The following is an 18,576-nucleotide window of genomic DNA, read 5'->3' as shown; positions in this document are numbered from 1 at the left end:
AATTTTATCAGAAACAGAAAGCCAGATGTGTGCCTTCTCTGATCATAAAGAAGGGCACAATCTGCTATGATTAGCTATTCAGCATCAAGCGGAATGGGAGGTCACAGGTCAGTGAACAGTGATCTCTTTTTCTCTTAAACACAACAGGTTGTGAACTTAGCCAGGAATCTCATATACTTTGGTTTCTACAACTTCTCTGACCTTCTCCGATTAACCAAGATCCTCTTGGCGATATTAGACTGTGTGCACGTGAGCACTATCTTCCCCATTAGCAAGATCACGAAAGGAGAAGAGAATAAAGGTAACAATGATGAGGAGAAGCTCAAGAGTGAGTATCTGAAGTGTCCATACTGAGAGATGCCCTCCATGCTGTCGCACTCATGCTAGGCCCGCTCATGTGCCATCCTGTCCTGTCCTTGTCTGTTCTCACCACACCACTAGAAAAAAAAAATCTGGAAGAGTTCTTTCGGCCAGAGCGTTCATCGCTGTTGGTCATTCTCAGCAGTTTACTCTTCCCTTTGCATCTGTCTTGAGTCTTTACCTGTGTCTTGTGTTTTACTGAATAATTTGAAAGTTACCTTCTGCTTTGAATATGTAACTGTCCAGTCCCTATGTCCCACCATCCATTCTCGATGCTTCTGAGACACTTGATAATGATACTCCTATCTGATGAAATAAAGTACAAGTTTGTACCTTAATATTTCCTTTCACTTTGCGAATGGGGAATTCCACGTTTATGTGTTTATTTCTTCTTCCTGTATTTGGGGGTGAGAATAGGCAGAGAATAACCACCATGTGTCATATGCTTAGCTGGTTTTCAGTAGCTGGGATGGAAAAGGTATTTAATTTGATTCACCCTATTTGCTAAGTCTTGTGTGATTTTGTTTTGCATACATTATGTCACTGAATTCTGTCATAGAGCTTTTTCTGTATGTGAGAAAACTGAGCCCCAGAGGTGACATGATATATTCAAGGCCAAGCAGCTTCTGTAAGAAGCAGAGGTATTTGTGCCCTGCTAACTTATATTCTTATTCTGTGCACAATAGCAAGCATACATCACTTGTGCTGAGTCAAATTTGGTGATGGAATTAATAAACAAACGTGCCCCATTGGAGATGCCCAAACCATGTTGTTCTGCTAATCTCAGAAGTCTTAAATTTGTAATGTGTATTAACCTTTTTGGGTTCCTTGTGTTGAGAGAGTGTATCAAAGCAGGAATATGTTAAATAATTTACTTCATAAAGCCCATACCCCTAATCAGATGCTTTGGCCTCTCTCTGAAGATGTCATGACCAAGGTCTGTCTTGGCCCTTTCTAGGCAGCAATGTGATGAGATCTATCCATGGAGTTGGAGAGCTCATGACCCAAGTGGTACTTCGGGGAGGAGGCTTTTTGCCCATGACTCCTATGGCTGCTGCCCCTGAAGGAAATGTGAAACAGGCAGAGCCAGAGAAGGAGGACATTATGGTTATGGACACCAAGTTGAAGATTATCGAAATACTCCAGGTATGATGCAGGGAACAATATACTTAAGAGGTCTCTGTTGAATATCTTCTCTTCCTGTTCTTGTAGAGGTCCAAGGCTCTCTGTGGCTTAGCAGACAATAATAGCAAAACTTTTACCTTATCCCTGTATATCACTTCAGAACTGACTCCTTTTAATTCTTCGTTGCCACCTCCTACCCTTCCTTCCCTATCATGGCTTTGTCTTTTTGGCCATCCCATAGCTACCCCCAGTCATCTTAGCTCTACAGCACAGTGGATCTCTTATTTCTCTGCTCAAGCCTTTGCTTAGAGTTCACTCAGTGTGCTTCTCTAGGATTGTTAGCAATGCAAAACCTTCCTCTTCCTTCTTCTATTCCTCCTTCTCCTACTCGTCCCCCTTCTCCTTCATCTCCCCCTTCTCCTTCTCCCCCTCATCAATTATCTGCCCTTTTCACCCACCTACCTACTCACCCATCAATGTTAGTTAATACCAGCTCCATGTCAACTCCCTTTTAGCACGTGGGAACCTTCAATGAACAAAATCCATTAAAGTTCTGATCCTAAAGAGCTCCGTTTTGACAGAAAGCCTAGGCATACATTATCTAAATATGAATGCTTAGTTGTTAAAACAAAAAGACAAGTAAACTGGAAACTGGAGAGATGACTAAATGGTTAAAGGCATTTGGATGCTTTTCTAAAAGACCTGTGTTCGATTCCTAGGACCCATATCCTGGCTCACAGCCATCTGTGACTTCAGTTCCAGAAAATCGGATGGCTGTCTTCAAACCTCCACAAACACTGGGAATGCAAGTGTACATACACAAGCATGCAGGCAAAACACTCAGACATATATAATAAAAAGTAATTATTTTTTTAAAGAGGAAGGGTCAGCTTATTTGGAGGAAACCATAGGCAGGGGTCAGGGATAATGGGTTTTTATGGAATTGTGAGAGAAGACCTCTATAGTAAAGTGGGTTGATCAGACACAGATGAAGTGAGAGCTGGCCATGGGTATACCTAGGAAGTCTTAGGATTTAGTGAGTGCAAAGAGTCTGAAGTAGAGACAAGTTTGGGGACCAGGTTTTTTTCAAGAGGGAATGGGAGGTGGTAAATCAGGTTGAATCAATCAATACACATTGCCACCCCTTTTTTTTTTTATAAAACCAATTAAGTAGCAGTTGATAAATGGTATCCACCATGTGTCTTTACTAACATATCTAATGCAAATCTGTCTACTAAGTAACATCTTTGGGGGTTAAAAATCATGTACACAGAGCAAACAGAGAGCAGCATAAGCTGTTGGGAGTTCAGAGATGTAACAAGGCTAAGAGCCTCAAACTGAGAGTAGACCTAGACTTTTTCCCCTCCACTCACAAGGACTTGGCTTGCACTTAGAATTATTCATCTGTTCTCTCCCTAACATGATTGTTTCCATCTGCCATGCCGATTGCTTCATTCCTACCAGTGGAAAAATAGAATTAAAATGAAAGGAAACCTTCCTTCTTCACTAATATTTTCTGTTTGCCCATTTTCGCACCTTTCTGTATATCTTCCCAGCCTCCTGCCAGCCATCTGGGTGTCCTTTAAATCTACCCAGGTTGACACATAGAAGTAACGATCGTAGTTGGTTTTTGTATAATACTGAATGTGAGGTTCTGGGAAGATACCAAACAGGATGTGCAACAGTCACTCGGGAACATGGACTAAGAGCTTGGAGACAGGTCAAACATCTGTCTCCATCTGGGATTGGTGACAGCCTGAAATTGGACAAGGTCACCCGGGGGCCAAAGCAGAAGCTAGTTGAGAGAGGAAGAAGGGATATCAGTAGGATGCCTAAATGGTGCATCCGGCTAACTTTTCTTTCGGGGTCTAGCAATAATTCTTTGGAAAGTGTGTGCAGCAATAAAGGAATAGGGTATATAGGAAGTTAATAAAATGAGAGTTCAGAGACTACCTAAATCAGAGGAGACAATCAGAAGTATGTGGTAAATTCTCAGAAGAAAAAGCAAAATTTCTGTCAGTTTTTTTCATAAAAGCAACCACCTTCATCTTAAGTTAGGCCCTTAGTTGTCTTTCAGTCTTTGTTGAAATATAGTCCAGTTTTGTAAAGGACGAAGGCATGAATGGTGTAGTCTTCTGGGTGTTTAATTCATTTCCAGAATGCCAAAGTCTACACTTAAAGCTAAGGTATCACAGCAAACTAGATGTGTCCCTTAGAAGTCTGTTACTGTTGAAATGATTATTGAAACCTAAGCCAAATATTTTTGACTCAGTGTTTAAGGTAATTGATGCAGCTGATACCATGCTCTGCCAGAGTGCACTGGCTTGGCAAAGTGTTAAAGATGGTTATGTTAATGTAACCAAAGTGTTTCCATTTCTGCTTGAATCCTTAGTTTATTTTGAATGTGAGATTGGATTATAGGATCTCCTGCCTCCTGTGTATATTTAAGCGGGAGTTTGATGAAAGCAATTCCCAGTCATCAGAAACATCCTCCGGAAACAGCAGCCAAGAAGGGCCAAGTAATGTACCAGGTTAGTGATGCCAGTATGGAATTGCAGTCATAGAATGGGACCTGGCTGTAATGCTGCTGGGAGATCAAACAGTATCTTCCAGAAAAAGGGTGAAATATGACTGCTGTTGAGGATTGCTGTATTTTAATGACTCTTCATTCGAGAGCTTATTGGGGAAAACAACAAACAAAAAACCCATTTGCTTTTTGGGGAGTAGACCTTTAGGGACTGAAGATTACTGAAGGTTACAGTTTTGGGATTACCTATAAAGCAACCCCAAACCAACACAATGCCAAAAGTATTCACCAAGAAACAATTGGCCATCAGCAGCTTTTGTTTTGTATTTGAAGTTCTACTTGGCCATAAGATAATGGAGAAGGCTAAGGAAAAGACAGTAGTCGCCATGATACCCAGCCCACCCACATCTTTTTTGGAATGGGGCCATCACTCTCTTTTAGCAAGAAAAAAATGACAGGTGTGTTGGTTATCTGGGCCAGCCCGGCTCCATAGCTTTGTAGGTCATGATTCTGGCAGATTTGAGTATTACTCTTGAAGCACATTACAATAAGCCCACCAGAAGCAGGTTTTCAGTCTTTGTTGTATCTAACCTTCTGTTCTCTCACTTTTCAGGTGCTCTTGACTTTGAACACATTGAAGAACAAGCAGAAGGCATCTTTGGAGGAAGGAAAGTGTGCTTTCATTGTCTGTTTTGTGGTAGTTCTAGAGTGAGGAAGGCAGCTCTTTTATAATTCTCACAGGGTTCTTTTTCTTGAGCACACCACTAACTATTTGGTCTTCAGGTTCTGGTTCTTGTTCTGCTCGGAGCTACTGAGTTGCAGAACTTAGGTGGTGCACAGTGTGTGTGTATTTGTTTTCTGCCCAGGACAGGAAAGATTTAAGAAGATGTCTTAATATGCTTATATTTTCATGATTATTTTAAAATGGTGTGGATCAAAAGAGTAGAGAGAGGGTGTTCAAATCAGAGAGAGGTTTCTGATGTCATTTACTTTGTCTGCTGACAGCCTCGCTGTGCAGCAATGACAGCAAAAATAAAAGAGAAATTCCCATCATGTATCTTTTATTAATTCCTTTGTGAACCCCTCTTAACATCATAGGCCGTAGTTTTAACATAAAGCATTATTACTGTAAACACATATCTGCAAGAATAAATGCTCTGTGTGTGTGCGGTGATTATAACTAGCATCGTTGGTTTGATTATTTATTGCTTAATAACACACATCTGCAAAAGTCTTAAGAATTTGAACACCAAGTATTTCTCAGGGTTCTCTGGGTTGACTGGGGCTCTACTAAGCAGTTCAAGCCACTGTTGAATCAACTGTGCGAGTATTGTGATATGGTAGCTGAGAATGGCACACCCTGTCTACTTTCTTATATTTACGGCGCCTCTAAAGGAATATGTTAAAGCCGAGGTGTCAGCCTTGTTCCACACAGTTAATGTATGCTTCCTTACGGAACAATGGTTGATAACTAGAACAATGTTCCAAGAAGACAAGTGAGCAAGTACTAATTACAGGCCTGCTTGCACTGTGCTTGCTAATGTTTTGTTGGCCAAGGCTAGTCTCAGTAATAAAGGGGACCACATAAGGATGTATAAAGGCTCAGTTTACTAAGAACCGTGACTATTAGCAGTCTGCCTCAGTGCTTAATATAAAAAATATGAAATTTGAGACATACATGTTTCAGTATCTTGAGTTCACAATTATGACACTTCATATCATGTGCCAACTGAGCTCTCCAGCCATTTACCTCATCTTGTGCATCAGTGAAACCATCATGCCACCTCTAGGTGTATGGTGTGACTATAATATTCACACCTCTGGTCCTTACTGTACTTTTCTTGTTGGCCTGCAACCATGAAGGTCTTACCTCTTGTCATTCATTCAGTGGTAAACATAGCATAAATGCTAACATAATAATTGGCCGGTGGTGATCAGTTGTGAAGGAATTTGCCATTCAATCCACTGTGTGTTTCTTGATTTTCATTATGTAAACAATGCAAAAATGATTATAGATATTGAAGCAACCCCTGATAAATATTTTGGCTGATCCTCACTTAGAGCACCGAGTTCTGTTGGCTCATTCCAACTCTTCAAAGCAGGAGTCATGGTACCAAACCATGTAGAATAGACATGTACAATACACATGCAGAACAGAGAGTCATTGCTTGACTCTGCCCATTGTCAAATTGTATGGTGAGCAGGCTTGGTATACTTCATGATGCCTAAGCACTGCAGCCTAGACATTTTTAAAGCTGGTTTTTCATTGCAGATGATTTAGTAAGTGCTGAGCTACAGCATTTTAAACAGAAAGCTTGAGAGACGTACATTCATTGTAGATTTTGGAACACAGATGAAAAACACTGTAAGTTAGGTGTCATGAATCTTGTAATGTCAGTCCTGTTAGCTTAGGAAGGTAAGGACTTTGGTTTAAATATATACTTATAACACCCTCCTTGTTTCTTCTCACAGTGTAGCCGAAGTCAAACATCTTCGGCTTGTAAAGGAAGCTGATGAAAAGTGAGGTCCCGGTGCATGGAGTAGTAGTTGAATTCCAGTTCAGCTCTGTCAGGGCTCACATGCGTGAGCCTGGGCCTGTGGTTTACTTGGTCTGTTCTTCCCTGTGTTCCTTTAGTGAGGAGAACACACCACTGGACTTGGATGATCATGGTGGCAGAACCTTCCTTAGGGTCCTGCTCCACTTGACAATGCATGACTACCCACCCCTGGTGTCTGGAGCCCTGCAACTCCTCTTTCGGCACTTTAGCCAGAGGCAGGAGGTTCTTCAGGCCTTCAAACAGGTACTTCCTGTGGACCAGCATGGCCGCTGTGTATCAAAAGAGCTGTTGTGTTTCATATGCAATGAAAAGATTATAATTTTGTGTGTATACATGTTTCTTTGTGTGAGTATGTGTGTATGTTTTAAGCTTTATGTAACTAATGGATTGTGTTCATTAAGGTTCAACTGCTGGTTACCAGCCAAGATGTGGACAACTACAAACAGATCAAGCAAGACTTGGACCAACTGCGGTCCATTGTGGAGAAGTCCGAGCTCTGGGTGTACAAAGGCCAGGGCCCTGATGAGCCCATGGACGGTGCTTCTGGTGAAAATGAACATAAGAAAACTGAGGTGGGCGAAGCCCAAGTTAGGGTTTCCAAGTGGCTTTCCTGCTTCTTAAAACAAGGAAGCGTCCATTTCTAGGGTTAGATACAAATGCAGATGATAGGATGGTTGCTATCAAGATATACAAAGTAGCCGGGGTAACAGCTTTTTTCCTAGGAAGTTAGCTACAAATTCTAAGGTTGGATATATTTCTGGGCAATCCTGGACCATGTAAATGAGACTTTACTTGAGTGAAGTAGCACTAGATGTCCCTCAGAGATCCAGTAGGGAATGGCCTCCTGTGACCATGCCATCTCCTTCCAAAGGCCCTGGGCAGCCTGACTGTTGAAAGGCAATGCAAAATGTATGTGATTTCTTAAAGGGTGATGTTCACCCAACAGTAGATCACAGGAGGCACCTACTTACATATGTGGATATTTTTCTTTGTTTTTGTTTTGTGGACCCTAGGAGGGGAATAACAAACCACAAAAGCACGAAAGCACCAGCAGCTACAACTACAGAGTGGTGAAAGAGGTGAGCTGGCCCGTGCCGACCTTTGTTCTGATCATTCTCTAGTGAGTTTTAGTCAGCAATCGGCAAGTTGAAGGCACAACTACTCAAGCCCATTTTCTTTGTGTAAAATTTGTCCTGGGAAAAAAGTAGCACCCTTAGGTTGAACACTTAGGTTTTAGCCTCAGATCTGAGTTTAAAACCTAGCTGTGCTATGTAGTAACTGAGTCTTCTCAGCCCCTCACCCTTTGTAGACAAGTTTTTAAATAGGGACTACATAATTCTTAGGGTTTGACACAGGTTAAAGATTCATTTATACAAGGGTTTATATCAGCTTTAGAAATCTCTGCATATAGTAGTTCTGAGTTGGAAGCTTGGTGTTCTTACCCCAGCAAAGCCCTCCTAAGATCTTGGCAGCTGTTTCTGGCCAGATCACATAAGTGACTCATGACTCCATCTCACTGGTTGTTGAGACCTCTATGTGCCACTTATTCTGTATGACATGTTTTTCTCACATAGATTAGACTTCATGCATTCAGCATGGATACCACACACTGGAGGAATACCCCTGTCCTGAGTTGTGAATGAGTCGTAACCCCTCCCCACCGGGCCACTCCCCACACTGCAGCTCCTGGTTTCCTGAGGTCGATTTCTTTCTCTCAGATTTTGATTCGGCTTAGCAAGCTCTGCGTGCAAGAGAGCGCCTCAGTGAGGAAGAGCAGGAAGCAGCAGCAGCGGCTGCTGAGGAACATGGGTGCGCATGCTGTGGTGCTGGAGCTGCTGCAGATCCCCTACGAGAAGGTGAGGAGGACTTACGCCCAGTTCACTGCTTTCCAGGGCAGGTTGGGTCTCCCTGTTCCCCAGACATGTTATGACTGGATGTAGTGGGCAAAGACCCACTGGTGACCTAAAGCAAGTCCGGTGATTTATGTGAGACAGACCTCCTCCTTGTATCACCTCCAATGTTTATAGTCTATAAAGAAAAAAAAGGTCTTGTTCTGCAGTCGCTCCCCGCCCTTGCTAGACGGGGACCACTAAGTCTGCACCAGAGCTTACATGTGAGCGTGTTAGCTGGTGCTGTTCACCCTTTTCTGCAGCAAGACTAAAACAGGGTAATCGCTCCGTGCTATTGAAGGCACGTGGAACACGGGACTTGATTGGTCTAGTCCTTGGCAATGTCCTATCATCTGAGTATGTGTTTGGACCAAGTCCCTTCAACCCACCCTCCCTTGCCCCAATGTTTGTGTTTGTTTGTTTGTTTGTTTGTTTGTTTGTTTTTCTGGTTGTTTCCTTCCAGGAGGTTTTATTTTAGAAGGCAGAGTTTGGTTTCTAGTACTGTGATAAACACCATGATCAAAAGCATCTTGGGGAAGAAAGGGTTTATTTCATGTACAGCTATCAGGTCACAGCCCACCACTGAGGCAAGGCAAGGCAAGAACTCGGGGCAGGAGCCAGTGCAAGACTATGAAAGAATGCTGCCTACTGGCTCTCTTCCCATGGCTTGCTTGGCTTGCGTTTTATTACAACCCAGACCTACTTGCCCAAGGATGGCACTACCTATGGTAGGCTGTGCTCTCCCAAATCAGTCATCTATCAAGAAAATGCCCCTGCAGACTTGCCCACCAGCCAATCTGGTAGAGGTGATTCCTCAGTTCAATTTCCCTTTCTTTAGACAAGTCTGAATTTTGTTGACAAAGAACAGCACAGCACAGATAGGAACATAACTACTCTCTTTCTCTGGAGACAGACAAGACTCTTAGGAAAATATTCATTCAGACCTTGCAATAGCAGTGAGGCTTTCTGGTTTACCCACTTGACATATTGAGAAAATGAGGCATAGAGAAGTTTGGCATGACTGGAGAGCTGAGCACTCCATAACAATCATAGAGGCTGACCCACTGGTGAAGCATCTCTTGAGGAAAGCTCAGTGCTGAGGGACTGTCGCTTGCCCAGCACCGTGCAGAACTCCTTGTGCTGCTAGCTCCTGTTGTCCTTTGGACATGTTGATGAGACGTGGTACCACCATCTCTGCACCATCCTCTGAGTGAGGATCCTGTGGCCAGGAAGGTTCAGGATGGCACATCTGTGGGGACAGGGACAGCTCTGTTCCCCTGTGGAGTCTGGGTCTGCTAGTTTACATTCCAAATAGCCCCTTACATAGAAGCTCCCTTCTCAGGCATGGAGAAGTTTTGAGTCGGGTGTGCTGTGTCTTTCTCAATCACCAGGAAAGCCCAAGGTGAATCCTTCTGGGAGGTTCTGACTTGTAGGTAACTGGGAGCTAATGCAGGTGTGCATGCCGTCCACACTGTCCCAGTATGTAGTATGGGGGGATGATTTTATGTTCACAGCTTGGTATTTGGTTTTTGATACCCATTCAGAGAGCAGCATTAAAGTTTGTATAGCCAGATTGATCTGCAGTTGGTGACTCTAAGGCAGAACTTTGTTTTTCTCTCTGTTTCTGTGTGTGTGTGTGTGTGTGTGTGTGTGTGTGTGTGTGTGTGTGTTTGCTCACTCACTGTGGGATAGACAAATATCCCAGCCTGTGAGAACAATGTCATCAGGTAACATCTTGTATCACAGTTTCTTCCAAGCCTGCCCACATTATGAAAATGCCCATCAAATTCCAGAAGATCTTTACTACCCTGAGCGTAGCGGATTCCTGTTTTTAGTAGAAGGAAGGGAGGACTTTTAAGGTGCCACACCCAAGCAGCAGTATCTTTCTGTCCTGAGTCTTCTGATTTCTTACATCTAGATCTTTTGCCCACAAAGTAGAGGTATGCATAGCACCGACTCCGTCCTCCAAAGACTTTCTCCGGTTTTATTTGATTACCAGTGCTGGTTGCTCACAGTCCTTGTGTCTCTTGCTCCTAATGGTATGTCCTGTCTTCTCCCAGAGTTATTTTTAAGGACAGAATTGACAAGCTATAAATATGGGCAGGTTCCAACCCACTGCTTGTTTTCACCCGGCATGTCAGCTAAGAATAGCTGTTGCATTTCCAGGTAGTTACATAAGTACCTGCAGTGTTTTAGGTTTGGCTTCTTGACTCACTAATCCTTAAAAAAAAAAAAAAATGTTTTTCCTTGCTCTTTAAGTTTGGTGACCTCAGTTCAAGCCAGAACTGATAGCTGATTTTGTACTAAGCAGTGACTGCCTAAACACACCATGTGGACTTTCTCACTTCACCCTTATTTGCTGTACAACATATGTACTTTTTAAAAATCTCCAGTTCCAGTTGGGCATGGTGGCACATGCCTTTAATTCCAGTACTTAGGAGGCAGAGGAAGGCAGATCTCTTGAGTTTGAGGCCAGCCTGGTATACAAAGAGATGGCCAGGGCTGTTACACAGAGAAACCCTGTCTTGAAAACCAAACAAAAAGGAAAAAAAAAAAGAAAAAAAAGAAAAAAAATTAAAATCTCCACTTCCAGATGAGGAAATAGAGACACAAGAGTATTGGAGTAACTTGTTCTGGCTCACACAGCTAGGAATTCCATGTCCATGTTAGATCAGAGCAAAGCAGACAAAGGTCTTTATTTCTTGTTCAGTCTTCTGCCTCGGTAGGATCCAATAGGATGTGATTTCTGCTTTGGAGAGTCTCATTTTTCTTTTACTGCTTTAAATGCTTCTTAGCGTGTCGTGCAAGCCCCTCGCTCTACCCACAGTGCCTTGGGCACACACCTCTGGGTCCCATCTTGGTAGAGGGTATTAGCATGGAGTAGAAGCCTCACACATAAGTGCTTTTCCTGTCTTTCCTCCCACACAGGCTGAAGATACCAAGATGCAGGAAATAATGAGGCTGGCTCATGAATTTTTGCAGAATTTTTGCGCAGGCAACCAGCAGAATCAAGCTTTGCTGCATAAACACATAAACCTGTTTCTCAACCCAGGGGTGAGATAAGAAGCCCCCGGGCAGACCTGTATTGGGAGGGCTGTGGGAAAGCCGTTATCCTTTGATGTTGTATATTCTGGGAAGCATGCATTCCAGAGGGGCCATTTTGACCAGCTGTCAGAACGTAAATACAACGTATTGTGAGCCTAGGATGCCATGGGTACAAATGAGGGAGGAAGGACAAAGGATGTATAATTCTGTCTTTTCCGAATACCATCCATCACTGTGTCACAACTAGGAATACATCTCAGTACTTGGACAAATATACAGTATGTCCACATTAAACATTTGTATATTATGTTTGCTAAATGGATGTTTCTAGATATAGGAAGTAAGTATGACACATCGTTTAAGATGCCTTCACATGCGTTATCTTACATACTGCACTTTTTTTCCCCATTTAACACACCACTCATATCTTTGTAGATCAGAGATAAGGGTCTTTTGTCACTGTCTTTGGCTAAGTGGCATTCCATAAAATAGTTGTAAGCAAAAAGAAAAAGTTCCCTTCCTTATTAGTGAATAATTAGTCACTGTCTAGTTTTTAGTTTTGTAAATAACACTGCAGAAGATGTCTTTGTGCAAATACACATACTCAGTAGAGCCATTAGAGCTTTCTGTGAAAAGAATTGTTGGGTCCTAGTCATGAATACTGTCTGTGAAGTTAAAACAGGGGTCAAAGATAAGAAAATGGAAAAACAAACTTCCTAGAACATACCATGGGGTGCCTCATGATTCTGGTAAATCACATTACAATGTGCAAAAAGGACACTAATTATAAAGGAAAAGAGCAATTAATGGAACCTTATTAAAGCCAGCTTCTATGCCCAAGATGCCATCATTAAAAACAGCCAAGAGCAAGTCACAGAGTGGGAGAGACATTTGCATTACATGTGATCAAGAAATAATTAATATCCAACAACTTTATAACATTTGTTTTAAAGAAGTCAGTCAGGGAAATGAAAAATAGCCTTTCTTAAAAAACAAAACAACAACAACAACAAAACAAAAAACAAAAAAACAGTGAGTTTAAAGTGGATGGACCCAGCCAGTTGATGAGACAGGGTCTTCAGACCATGATGAGTTATCAGACAAATGTAAACTGGCAAGTAAGACCTTGACTAAAATAAAAGCCTGTGTTGACAGGGATGTAGAATAGCTGTATTGGACAGGAGAGATGGCTCAGTGGTTAAGATCATACATTGCTCTTACAGAGGACGAGGGTTCAGTTCCGAGCAATCACATGGTGGCTCACAACCACTCAGAACTCCAATTCCAGAGGATCCGACACCCTCTTCTGACTTCTGCACGCACCCGTTACACAGGACACATGAGGTGTGCATACATACACACAAAACATTTATCCATGTAAATCTAGAACAGCCGTACTAAACTGTAAAGTACATTGCAAAATACACAGCTTACCTTATCAAAAGCTATGTGACGGTGTTTTGTGAAAACAAGAAGTTTGCTAGCTAATGGGGTAGTGTGAAGCAAGAAATGAGAAGTGTGCTCAAATGTAGGAGTGCTTCTGGGCTTTAGTAGCCTTCTCTGGCCTCTGTCTGACCATATCCGTGTGCTTGGTCCTCGTCTTGGTCCAGATCCTGGAGGCAGTGACCATGCAGCACATCTTCATGAACAACTTCCAGCTGTGCAGTGAGATCAACGAGAGAGTGGTCCAGCACTTCGTGCACTGCATAGAGACCCACGGTCGGAATGTCCAGTACATCAAGTTTCTCCAGACGATTGTCAAGGCAGAAGGCAAATTCATTAAAAAGTGCCAAGACATGGTCATGGCTGAGGTGACGACCGAGTACTTGCATCTGGTGTTCTGTAGAAACTTGTTAGCCTTATCTGTGTGCTCTGGCACCCTCTTGAGGAGCCATATGGAAGGGAAGGATCTCCTTGTACATGGGTGTAGTTTCACATTCGTGGCTTAGGCAAGAGTCTGGTCTGATTCTTTGTAGGAGTAAAGCTATTTCTTGTAAGTTCAAGCAAACTGGCTTGAACTTCAGACAGAGAAAAGGCAGAGGAATGACAGACCAATTTCTATGTGGAGATGAAATGTGAGTGAGACCAATAAGCTGGAACAGTTTTCTCTTCACTAATTATGACTTGTTATTTAATTATTCACCTAATTAATTAGCTTGAATAGTTTTGATTTAACGTTTCATGAGGAACATCTGGTCTTTAGGACAGAGGCAAAAGCTTCATTTGTGTCTTTGCAGAAGTTGGCTCTGAGCCCTGAATATTGCCTTTGATTAGGAAGGCTCACCCTACAAATATGATGATGGCTTCCACAGAGGTTGAGTAAACTCACTCTGCGCTTGGATTTTCTATGCCATCTACATCTGTGGCTCCAGGGCCATAGAGTTGGCTTAGACTAGGGTACAAATGCCAGTTGAATTGCTTGCTGGCTTGCATATGTTGGCGTTCATGTCTTGACATCTCAAGACTTCTGAGCATTTCTGTTAAGTGAGTGTTTTCACTTACTGTGTGGATTAAATGAGGAAATGACAACAACAGTAACAACATTCACTTGAGGCGTACAGTCGTCTGTATGTTGTTCTGGGACATTTGTATCTGATTATTTATTCTACACACCAAAACTCTTGAGTCAGAGGTCACAGTTTGTCCCCATTTTTATTTAGAACCAAACTGAGGCACGAAGAGGTTAGGTAACCTAGCAAAAGTATTTGTCTTGAGATCTAGCCCCTTGACTGGAACTCATGAAGGTTAGTTGTTAATAAACAAACAGACCACTGGGGAACGCAACTCAGTGGCAGAGCACTTGACCAGCATAGATGAGGTCCTAGGCACAATCCCTATCCCCACCCAAAGTTCTGCAGCTACTGAGTTGAGGATACGCTGGCAGTGATTAAATAGTATTGGTCGAGTTTATTTGGACTCCTGTGCCAGCCTTTTAAGAAACTCTTTTACTTCATGGAGTGCTAAAATTGATGTATATTAAAATAGATTCATTAGGGGCCACATCCTGGAAGACAAATTCTGAACAGGAATGTATCCTGACAGTGCAAGCCAGCAGTCTGAGTCCTCATTAAATGTTCAGGTGTGCAGACTGGTCTTCCCCAGCAGGTTTGTTAGGGTCACCATGGCTATGCCTGCATCCTTGGATTCACGTGATGTTGGTAAGAAATTTTGGTTGGTCAGCCAAGTGGGGTCTAGATGAGTTTAATGACACAGACACAACTTGCTTGGGGGGAAGTAAGTCTCTCTTCCTCCACATGTAGTTTTGTAAGGCTGCCTCACTCCTGCGAGCTGGCAACACCAACGGGCACTCTTCTCTGTGTAGCTTGTCAACTCTGGAGAGGACGTCCTGGTGTTCTACAACGACAGAGCCTCTTTCCAGACTCTGATCCAGATGATGCGGTCTGAGCGTGATCGGATGGATGAGAACAGCCCTCTCATGTACCACATCCATCTGGTGGAGCTCTTGGCCGTGTGCACAGAGGGCAAGAACGTGTACACAGAGATCAAGTGCAACTCCTTGCTCCCGCTTGATGACATCGTCCGTGTGGTCACTCATGAAGACTGCATCCCCGAGGTGAGTGGCTCTGCACTAAGGGCGCCCTTCTCCCAGTCTCTGTGCAGCAGGTGGGGCTGTGGCTGGGTGGAGACATGGCCGCCAGCCTGGTAAGCCCTCAGGTTTGAGACCCTACAGCTCATGTTGCAGAAAGATTCCATATCCCTGGGATGTGCTTTCCTGGATGTTCATTTTGTGTGAAAAGAACATGAGGCAAGTGATTCTCTGCTTCCTTGTAAAGAGTGAGATGAAAGCCTCAGCGCTGTGGAACAAATTCAACTCAGAGAGAACGTTCCCTGCATGAACTGCCTAGAACTGGGCTAACATGGGGCTGAGATAGCTTCACCTGCAAAGCTAATCCTTTCAAGCAAAAACCCTTAGGACAGAACTAATGATTGCCCAGTGTACAAAATTGGGCAACTACAGGTGACTGTGAGAAATAAAAATGGCCTATCGTTTCACTTCCCTCAAAGAGTACCTGCAAAGCTGGGTATGTGGCATATGCCAGTTAATTATGCCAGCACTCAGGAGGGTGGGGCAAGAGGATTGTCATGGCTTCGAGGCTAGCCTGGGTACGTAGTAAGTACCAGGCCATGCAGAGATACACCATAAAAATTCTATGTCAAGCAGACAAAGAAGTGACTCTCTTCATCCACTTTCCCATTTCTCTTAGCACAGCAACTGTGTCCTACTATATATCCCACTCGAGTGTTCTGTACCCTAGTGTCTGCGATTAATCAAGGCTCTATATGCACATCTAAAGATTTGGGCCTCACAAATAAGAAAAAAAACATGGTGCTTATCTTCCCGAGTCTGTATTATCTCAAATATTTTGTAGTTCCATCCATTTACCTGAAAATTTCATGATCTCATTTTTTTTTTAACAGCTGACTAGAATTCCATTGTGTATATATACCACATTTTTTTATTATTCATTTACCAGTTTAAGGTCATTTAGGTTGTTTCCACTTCCTAGTGCTGGACCATAGGGGACACATTTCTACATATCATCATGGTAATGTCCAATTCACTTAGAAGACTTGCTCTCTTTGACATCCTCCTCCGTCCAGAGCTCTCATTGCGCCACAGTCCTGTCAACGCTTGTTATTTCAATTGGTTCATTGTGGGGTGATATCTCCTGGTGCTCAGTTAATTTTCTATTTACACACCACGTGATGCTCTCATTTAAACTGTACAGATCTGTAGATGTAGGCACAGAGATGTGGTGTAGTCGCCATCATCATCTGCACACTTGAAAAGAAACCCCACACGAACCCTGTTTCTTTCCAGATCGCCGTCTCATCAATTTTCCTCTGCCTCTTATGGTCATTCAGTATAAATGAAATCGCACATGGGTGTCTTGTTCTGGCTGGATTATTGCACTTAGCATAGTTTTTCACAACTTGTACTTTTTTTTTTTTTCATGAATTGCTCCTTCATCCTTGCCAAGTAATACTCCCTATGTCCAAATACCACACTTTGTTTCTCCAGCTGTCACTGGTGTAGTTTTGTGCTGTGGACACTTATATTCATGCTTTGTGTGGACATAGGTTGTGTCTTCCGTGGTTTACTCACTGCAGACATCTTCCAGCCCAAGCCTTCCTGTGAACAAAAGCAGCGGAACGTGAGCCTCTCATCTGGTCAGAGCCTTTCACCAAAGCTTACCCCGAGACCATAAAAATGTTTTTCCCTAAAAAAAAAAAATTAAATTTTATAATCATGAATTTGGAAAATCCAAAGGCCGCAGGAATGAAAGCTGACAGGGCAAATGGAATGACCCTGTGTACCGTGTCTCAGTGTGAGAAGGCTGGGGCTTGTGGGCTCCTCGTGGACAGAGCTGGGTTTTCACAAAAGCTGCTTTCTGCCTTCAGGTTAAGATTGCTTACATTAACTTCCTCAATCACTGCTATGTGGATACTGAGGTGGAAATGAAGGAGATTTACACAAGCAATCACATGTGGAAATTGTTTGAGAATTTCCTCGTGGACATCTGCAGGGTGAGGCTTTCGTGTGTGTGTGTGTGTGTGTGTGTGTGTGTGTGTGTGTGTGTGTACATGGGTGTGTGGATATGATGTGTTTGTCTGTCATCTGTTTTATGCTATGGCCTCCTATCCCAAACTGTGTAATTCAGTAAAATTTTAATTGAAATAAAGAGCACAGGGCCTCCAGGTGCATTTGGCTTATTTCATTATGTGGATGACAGAGAGCAGACAGATAACTTATCTGGGGGCAGTTTACCCTTAAGGGAAATTGAATTCTTCCAGTCCCACTTGCTGCTCTCTAAGGTTTCAGACTTGATGGGTACGAGCAGGAAGTTGGGTGAATGGCTGTGACACTTCTTACCAGTTTATTCTTTTGTGTTATGTCATGCTACCCAAGCTGAGTTTTCTTTTCTTTTTTCACAATGCAGAATCTCTCTCCATCTATCTATCTATCTATCTATCTATCTATCCATCTATCTATCTATCTATCTATCTATCTATCTATCTATCTATCTATCTATCTGCTCTGATGATCTTCTTTCTGGAATAAATACTGGCCTGCAGATCTTAACCTTTGCCCTGTGATTGGTGATCAGTGAGGAAGGTGATGGGTTTCTTGATGTTGTGTAGCAGGTTTGTGTGTCCAGCACCTACATTTCCAGCCTGCAGCCATTTTCTTTTCTAGGCCTGTAACAACACAAGTGACAGGAAGCATGCAGACTCGATTCTGGAGAAGTATGTCACGGAAATCGTGATGAGCATCGTTACTACCTTCTTCAGCTCTCCCTTCTCAGACCAGAGTACTACTCTGCAGGTGAGAAATTTTCCTCGAGATAGGGTTTTCATGTGGGACCTGGCAGTGTGCAGTGAGCTGTAAATGAGCCCTTCTGCAAGTTTAGAATGGAAGGCTGCTCTGTCAGGGGTCCTTGGGAGCAGAAGTGCAGTTGACCATAGTATCTATAGGGATTGGTTCTGGGACCTCCCCTGTCCTCACATACCAAAACCAAGAAATGCTTAAGTCCTGAATATTAAATGGTGTGGTAACTGCATAGACCCTAGGCACGTGCTCCCACAGACTTTAAGTCATCTCTAGAAGAATTACCGTGAGCCATGCTGACAGCTGCTGTGTGAGGGGTAGGTCTACTATATTGTTCAGGGGCAATGGTAGGGGGAAACGTGGATGAATTCCATACAGACCTGATGACTTTTCAGACATTTTCAGTCCTTGATCAATTCTGCAGCTGGAGAACCCAAGGATACGTGAGAGTGACGATACATACTTAAGAAGTGGAGCCCATTGGCAGCCAGGCGCATCTGTTTGTACTTTGATACTAAGTGCCAACCAGGAAATCACGATGGTTGGTTAGTGAGGCCAGCCCTGCTTCTCTTGTAGTACAAAGTGACAATCGCTGTGGTGATGCCCCTGGAGATAGCGAAACGGTGTTGAAGACTATAACATGAGTACTGTGGGCTGGCTGATACCTCAGCAGGTTGAGGCACTTGTTCATAGTCTGATGACCTGAGTTCAGTCACTGTA

The 18,576-nt window shown here is 43.1% G+C and overlaps 1 protein-coding gene across 6 annotated transcripts in view; it reads left to right on the top strand.

Annotated features, from left to right (window-relative positions):
• Itpr1 (inositol 1,4,5-trisphosphate receptor type 1) overlaps positions 1 to 18,576 on the top strand; it is a 206,640-nt gene that overhangs the window by 49,279 nt on the left and 138,785 nt on the right. For 4 of the 6 annotated variants that reach the window (XM_055628420.1, XM_055628419.1, XM_055628415.1 and 1 more), the window contains exons 19-31: positions 148 to 328; positions 1,319 to 1,506; positions 3,878 to 4,016; positions 4,626 to 4,680; positions 6,648 to 6,813; positions 6,972 to 7,142; positions 7,584 to 7,649; positions 8,289 to 8,426; positions 11,388 to 11,513; positions 13,115 to 13,315; positions 14,827 to 15,078; positions 16,929 to 17,054; positions 17,725 to 17,853. In XM_055628420.1, coding sequence (XP_055484395.1) covers positions 148 to 328; positions 1,319 to 1,506; positions 3,878 to 4,016; positions 4,626 to 4,680; positions 6,648 to 6,813; positions 6,972 to 7,142; positions 7,584 to 7,649; positions 8,289 to 8,426; positions 11,388 to 11,513; positions 13,115 to 13,315; positions 14,827 to 15,078; positions 16,929 to 17,054; positions 17,725 to 17,853 — 1,938 coding nt within the window. The remainder of the gene's footprint in view (positions 1 to 147; positions 329 to 1,318; positions 1,507 to 3,877; positions 4,017 to 4,625; positions 4,681 to 6,647; positions 6,814 to 6,971; positions 7,143 to 7,583; positions 7,650 to 8,288; positions 8,427 to 11,387; positions 11,514 to 13,114; positions 13,316 to 14,826; positions 15,079 to 16,928; positions 17,055 to 17,724; positions 17,854 to 18,576) is intronic. The other 2 variants (XM_055628416.1, XM_055628418.1) reach the window with 2 other exon arrangements.

This window comes from Psammomys obesus, unplaced genomic scaffold (assembly GCF_907164565.1).
Source record: "Psammomys obesus unplaced genomic scaffold, mPsaObe1.curated_primary_1811, whole genome shotgun sequence".
NCBI lineage: Eukaryota > Metazoa > Chordata > Mammalia > Rodentia > Muridae > Psammomys > Psammomys obesus.
This window is presented reverse-complemented; position numbering and strand designations above follow the sequence as displayed.